The 7,325-nt window shown below is 32.2% G+C and overlaps 1 protein-coding gene across 2 annotated transcripts; it reads left to right on the top strand.

Moving 5' to 3' along the window:
• The first annotated feature begins 207 nt into the window (after positions 1–207).
• On the top strand, positions 208–4,570 carry LOC107886471 (ranBP2-type zinc finger protein At1g67325). Of its 2 annotated transcripts, none has more exons than XM_016810440.2 (10): positions 208–536; positions 816–861; positions 954–1,069; positions 1,481–1,757; positions 1,967–2,037; positions 2,386–2,431; positions 2,542–2,651; positions 2,818–2,842; positions 2,918–3,069; positions 3,348–3,700. In XM_016810440.2, exons 1-10 carry the CDS (start codon positions 528–530, stop codon positions 3,348–3,350), a joined length of 855 nt encoding a protein of 284 aa, XP_016665929.1. In that variant the 5' UTR covers positions 208–527; the 3' UTR covers positions 3,351–3,700. The 2 variants fall into 2 exon arrangements, with proteins under 2 accessions (XP_016665929.1, XP_016665928.1); XM_016810439.2 differs by having other exon boundaries at positions 420–536; positions 1,481–1,763; positions 3,348–4,570.
• The last annotated feature ends 2,755 nt before the right edge of the window (positions 4,571–7,325 follow it).

Genomic DNA, 7,325 nt, shown 5'->3' with positions numbered 1-7,325 from the left:
ATACATTTTAATAATTATGATTTTTATTTTAAAAAACCTTGCAATCAAACTATACAAAACAATTTTTTAAATATTTTAAATAATTAACCTAATATATTTTAATTCATACTAAATTAATTAATGTATCACATATGTAAACCTATATATTAGATTGAGATCAATAAGATTATTTAAAAGCAATTGAACCTTGACCAACAAATTCGAGGCATGCTAATTGAAGAGTACATGGACCGTCCAAAATAGGCAAAGGTCACACCGAAGTCCAAACACCGGCCCCCATCCAAATCACAATAACGGCGTCAGAAATTCAGAGGGGCAGCAGCGAGCAACCGTTTATACTTATTTTAAACCAAATTTTCAACTACATCCCTCACATCACGCATAAAAGTTCCCTGGTTATTCTGTTTAAAGTCCGTTAGTTTGTCGCCGCCCTTTTATCGCAGGTAGGGCAAATTCCCAATTCCCTCTCTCTTGTTTCGAATCTTCACACCGAAACAGTCATAACTCCCTCTATTGCCGCCGCCTCAATGTCTCAGGTATTATTCCCTTCCAATTCTCTGAATTTGCCCTCTTATAGATTCGAGCATCCAACTTAATAGATCTAATAATAGATTTGTCTTGAAAATCAATTCCCCTTTGTCAAACTAGGATTCTCTTTTTTCTTTCGATTTTTTTTATGTGCTTTTCTGTTGCTGCTTAATTCTCCAATTTATTATTGAAAAGTGGAAATTAATTTCGTAATTATTGCGTAGTATCGATTTATGCACATAGTTTCGGTGATTAACCTTCTTTCTTGGGGGTGGCAATTGGTTCAGGTTGATAATAGAAACTCTTCTGCAGCGAAGCGAGCTAGAACCGATGGTATGCCGCTTAATTTTATTTTTATTTCATTCTGTGTACTTTTTAACATGTTCAATTTTGGCAATTTTGAATTTTTATGGTTAAATTTGTAGGTAGTCGTAGGGAAGATGATTGGACATGCCCTAGTTGCGGGAATGCCAATTTTTCATTTAGAACTACTTGCAATATGCGCAATTGCACTCAACCCAGGCCAGCTGTTCATAACTCAGTAAGTCTTCATATTTATTAGCCAATGGCGTTCAAAATATTCCTGAGTTTTTGAATATTGTTGAAATTTTAATTGCTTTAGTTTTGGCTCGTAGGTTTCGATTTTCTGTTCAGATTGGAATTGTTTTTCAACAGAATTAGTAATAGAAGAGCGGATTCTTCAAAATATGTGGCTTAGCCAGTTATTTTGTTAATACCTGGTTCTGTGCTGAAAGACCAGAGTATATTATGTGATACCCAATGCTTGCTTCGTTCTAGTCCGTTTATGTCCTATTTTTTTTCATAACTCTGTTTATTATAAAATCGTAAATCTTTTCTACTGTTTGTTTCTCCCTTTAGAAACTGACCCTTTGCATTTTCTTTCTCCCATTATTTATTTTTAAAGCTTGAGTTGGTAATTTTCCCCTTTCAGAAATCTGCAGGCAAGCCTCTCCAGGTGCCACAGAGTTATTCATCGTCTGCTCCATATGTAGGTTCTGGAGCACCATCTTCTATGTATCTCAGTGTACCACCTTATGGTTCTTCCCTCTTCAATGGTTCCTCTATTCCTCCATATGAAGCACCTTTTTCTGGAGGATCGGCTTATCATTACAATTATGGCAGTCGTCTTTCTGGTGGCAGTCCCTTTCGGCCGCTCCATATGCCTTCTGGACCACCCCCTTATTCTAGTGGGCCTATGATAGGGAATGGTATTGGTAATCTGCCTTCCCGTTTATAATTGCTATTACTTTTCATATTTATTCACTCTTGCAAGTTAAATTGTTGACCAAGAAAACCCGTTGATCATAGTTATTTCTTGTCTGCAACCCAACCACCCATTTACGTATATGATTGACCTTAAGCATGATATTAATATCATATTAGTAAGTTATGGGCTTTTTTTTTCTTTTTTACCTAGGTGGAATGTATGGTGTGCCCCCTTTGATGGACCGGTATGGCTTGAGGTTGCCCATGGCCCCTCCTCCAATGGTATGTTGAGATGTTTAATGCTAATTTGAGATCATTCTTTGTTAGGTTTGTGAAACTAAGATTGCAAGCTTAATATTTTGTATCATTTCTCCATCATGTAGTTGCACATTTTCTAGGTTTGGGTTTGTGTACTGGATTTATTCAATGCTTGGCAGTTATCAATTTGTATTAAGCTTGCATCCCTCATTCAGCAAAGGCACGGATTTCTCCCTTATAGGAATACTGTGGATTGGTTCTTAAATTTGACTATTCTCTTTTGACCATCTAATATTTTATAAGTTGTAGTGGAACTAGAGTGTCTTATGCATGAGTCACAGTTTATGATATAATTACATTTTCAAACTACAGGGACCAAGGCCAGGATTTTTTCCGGATGATAAATTACAGAAAAAAGGTGCAGGCATGACATATCTCTACTGTTGTTTTTCAAAGAAGCCATTATCTTGTGCATTACAGAAAATTTTTTGCAATAAGTTAATTATTTTCTCTTCGAATCTTTGTCAGATACTACTCGTGATGATGATTGGACATGCCCAAAATGTGGGAATATTAACTTCTCTTTCAGAACTGTCTGTAACATGCGGAAATGCAATACGCCTAAGCCCGGATCTCAGGTTCTTGTGAACTTACATATTTAATAATGATGCAATGTAGCTGTTCTTTTGTCACATAATTTGCCTTTGGTACTTCGAAAACTGTAGAGTATATGAAATACTGCATTCCTTTTCTTTTGTTATGAACTATTTCTTGACTTATAACAATTTTTTCTTGTAAATGCAGACTCCAAAATCTGATAAAAGTTCAAGTAAGTGCTTTTAAATTTGCAAACATCATAATGTCATGTCTGAAATTTGATGGATATGTATTTCATGCTTTTCAGAACAAAAGATGCCAGAAGGAAGTTGGAAGTGTGAGAAATGTAGCAATATTAACTATCCTTTTAGGACGAAGTGCAACAGACAAAATTGTGGGGCTGAGAAACCAGCTGAATCAAAGAAGTCACCCTCACCAACAGCGAATGAAAATGATCAGGTTTGTGATCTGATCCAGTTTCTTTTTCATGTAGTTTGTTACCTGAAGTTATTGTTTTTGCTGCCCACATTTGTACACATTACGAATTCAGTTAGCGTTCTATACTTCAAACTATTCCTAGTTAAAGAATTATATGGGTTATCTGATTGTGTTTTAAAATGTCATTATTACTATATTTTCCTACATTTCTATGGTGAAGACACTGTTGAATTTTACGGTTTTACTGAAGTTTTTATTTGTCTTTCTTTCCATTGATTTGCAATTGTCTACTGTTCCAGTGAGTACTAGGACATGTTTGAGGGTTGAGAAGGTCCAGAGTTATCATCCAGCATTGCTCAATCTGGGTGTCTGAAAGTCAGTCTTGTCGTCCTCATTTTGCAGCGGTTGTCAAGTTACTCTTCCTTCTCATTGATCAGTGTCCAGTTTTTGTATTAATGCTATGGTACTTCTGGTCTTTATGGATCGTTGGTGCATTATGTGTCAACCATCTTAATCCAGAAAATATTTACAGGTTGGTTCTGGTTTCGGTGAGGTTGATTTTGTAATTTGGAATCAACTTAGCTATTCTAGTGAGCATGTTACTGTGAACTTAGATATATTGCTAGTGGGTAAAGACACTGCAAGTTTCACATTTCTGGTTTTCATTCAGTTTCCTTTTTTGTCTGTGTTGGGGTTGTCATTTTGTCTAGCCAAAGATTCTATTAGAAGCATAAGAAGTTCACAGCTTCTAATATTTTATTAGATCTATTGTCAGGTATTACTGGGGGTAGGAAATTTATAACTGTTTTCGTACTCGACTATAGGAGGTAGCGGCCAATTTTTGTATCATGTGTTTTGCTTATGGCATGGTTTAAACACAGGTCCGGTGTTGTGATTTTTAAAGTTTTTTTTCCTGGATCTTTCAGAAACATCATACCGTTGCACCATAATATGTTAAACTTAGACCCCTGTTTCGCACATTATAATTGTATTATCGGTGTTAAGATACAATGGTCGACTGAGCTGTGTGCAGTATGCTTTGGAGGGTGGTTGTATTTGATTTGAGAAGTCAGTGGCGTCTTGTCGGTGTTGGATGTTGCATCAATTCCAGTCTTTATGTTATCAAGGTTTCTAGAAGCCATGTATGTAATTTTGGTCATTCGGGATTGAAGTTGTTGTCAGTAAAGTCTAGTGAGATGATGTGAACTGGACTCCTGTGTCTGTCTAGAACTTAGGGAGGTTTTCAAAGAAAGATAAGACTGGATAGTGAGCACAACATCAAGTTACAGTGGCGCGAGGAAATGAGAGTATCTGATCGTGACATTGATATGGTTTTGATCGAGGACCACCCTTTTGATAGTTTTTAGCATTTTATATTTAAGTCTCATGGTCCTAGAAAGAAGCCATAAATCCCGATAGAAGAATTATGAATCCGACAGAAAAGCACCTTGTTCAATAATATCTTTCCTGGTGTAAGTTATGACACTAAGCTCGTGTAAAGTAAAATTATAACTTAGAAATATGATTCTTTCCACGCTTGAACTGCAACTGGTAAGAAGAGGGCAAGATCATAATGGGTTCGGAATCTTGCAAGATGCTTATTTGTAAAAAAAAAAAAAAAAAAACTGTCTCTTCAACTGCTGTACGTATTCCAGTATCTCTAACGGCTGTTTTTTTTTTTTTTTTGCTCAAAGTTTATTAACTACAATTCGTACAAGCCGTTAAATCAGAACGTATTTCAATTAATTTCGTATTTTAGTTGATAAACTGTCTGAGCTTAAAAGATTTAACGTTTTGATCTGAGCAAGAAAAATTAAGAAAATAAAATTTTGATTTAAATCGTACTTATTTTGTTTTGAGCCATGCAATTATTAATTTAGGGTTGATATATAAATGTCAGCGAAATTAAAATTTACCACTATATTACACTGATTGATATTTGTCTGTCTTATAAATTAAAGATAAATTTACTATTATATTCAACTCTATTTTAACTTTTGTTGCTTCACTTTTGTTTGATTGAATTTTTCTATTCAACTTTAATTTAAAATAATTTGAAGACAAACTTAATAAAGATCATTTTATGTTTTATTTTAATTAAATTAAATAATAAGTTAATTAATACAATATTAAAATCAAATGAAAATGGTTATTTTATAAAAGTAAACTTGTTTTTTTATGATATATGTATTTTAATTTTTGAGCTTTTTACTTCATTAAATAAAAATTCTAATTTAATTAATTTATTTTTAGTATAAGTTAAATCTTTGCCAACTATTAAAATAAAATATTTGAAAGATTTTTTTATTAGATTATATTTTCAAATAATCAAAATTAATAATAGGTGGTAAATTTAATTAAAATATCAAAATTGGTTGTAAAATTTAATAAAAAAATTTTAGTAGTAAAATTAAATCATATAAGAGTTAGAATATGAATTTTACTTATATTTTCAAAATATAATGATAAATATCAACGAAATAAAGTATCTCCCTGAATGGTGAATTTGCACTTGAATCCACTAATTTATTATTGTGGCAAATTCAATTTTTTGTTCAAATGTCTAAAGAATAGCAAGTATTCTAAAGAATTTTGAAAAAAATTATTTAATTTTAATTACCTTTTATTTGGTAAAAAAACCTTTTCAGATCCTTTTAATTTCTAAATTGAGCAAATTAATCTTTTTCAAAAAATTCAATGCAATTTAATATATTTCAATTTTGAACATGAACAACTAAGGATAATTAATTACAATATTAATTTTTTTGGCAATTGTACCTGATTTTTGAATGTTATAATAATAAGTTTAGCCCTTAAAGCTTATACAATTTAGTCTTAATTTAACAAATTTATCTTGCAGTATTTGTGTAAATGTTGAGGTTAAATTTGTTGAGTTTTTTTAGAATTAAGACTGAAATGACAAAATATATAAACATTAAAGGCTAAATTTGATACTATCCCAATCAAAATTATGTATAATTGACGAAAGACATTAATGTCATGATTAATTATCCTTAGTAGTTCACGTTCGAAATCGACATGGATTAAATTGCTTCAATTTTTTTTAAGAGAATCATTTTTTCAATTTCAAAATTGAGAGGGGTTGGAAAGGTCCTTTTACCATATATTTTTCTAATTTGTTAGAAAGGACTTGGAAGTGACATTTAAAGTTCAAAAACTCAATGATTAGAACCCCAACAGTCAAGAGTGTTCACCATATCCCTAAGGTCGTGGGATCAATCCACAAGTTGTGCTTGTGTGGTAGTCTAAATGGGTGTGTGTGTGGGTGTGTGAGTTTGAGATTTTATTATATTAAATTATAAACTTAATAAGTGAATCAATCCGATATGACATGATTTAGGTTAATTAGATTATCTGCATATTCAAATCTACTTTGGTTTGATTGTTATAAGAGGTAAAATACAATTTCACCATTGACTTATATCTTTATGGTTTTCAAAAAGATTAAATTGAAATTCTAAAAAAAAAAGATTAAATTGAAATTCTAACATTTTGGGGGACTATAATTTTATTACATATTAACTTGTGATTTTATAAATTTTGGGACCTAAAAAAGCAATTTCCCATTTTAGGGGGCCAATGCTCTCTCTAGCCCTCTTCCATATGCCCTATTTGAAAGGATTGATTAGAATGGCAAATAGTCATCTCTCCTATTTTCTTTCTTCTCACTTTTCTTTCTAACGAAGCATTCTCACAATTGATTTTCTTTTCATTTTCCCACTCTTTCCTCCTATCTCCTCCACTTTTTCACTCAACCAAACATATCCTTAAACTCGTTCTTTGAAGGCATTTGTGGTCGAAACCCTTGCAATTAAATTGTGTTATAATACATCGCAATATATGACGTGGAATAATTATTGAATCTAATTTGTCAAAAGCTGTTTAAATATTAAAAGTATGCCTCAAATTCCCTAGCGATGTTGTCTGTCCTGGGCGATATTATTAATCAAACCACTTTTTTAGAGTCTAAATGTTTTAGCCATGTTGCTAGATTTAAGAACAAAGTAGCAGACTGATTGGAAAAAAAATCTGCTACTAGAAGTGAGACCTGCCCACCATCCTGACAGTTTGCCATTCTTGTTGAACTTAAAAATCTCTTTCATACTTGTCTTTCATGAAAAGAATTTTTATTGATCCACCCAAAAAAATTAAATTAGTAAATTAAAAATTTTACTTGACCAAATGCAAGTTTTTTTCTTATAAAAATAATACAAAAAGAAAAATTACCAAAATGATATAAAGGAAAGATTAATTAC

The sequence above is a fragment of the Gossypium hirsutum genome, chromosome A03 (genome assembly GCF_007990345.1).
Source record: "Gossypium hirsutum isolate 1008001.06 chromosome A03, Gossypium_hirsutum_v2.1, whole genome shotgun sequence".
Classification (NCBI taxonomy): domain Eukaryota; kingdom Viridiplantae; phylum Streptophyta; class Magnoliopsida; order Malvales; family Malvaceae; genus Gossypium; species Gossypium hirsutum.
Note: the sequence above shows the minus strand (reverse complement) of the source record. Positions and strands in the feature narration are given on the sequence as shown.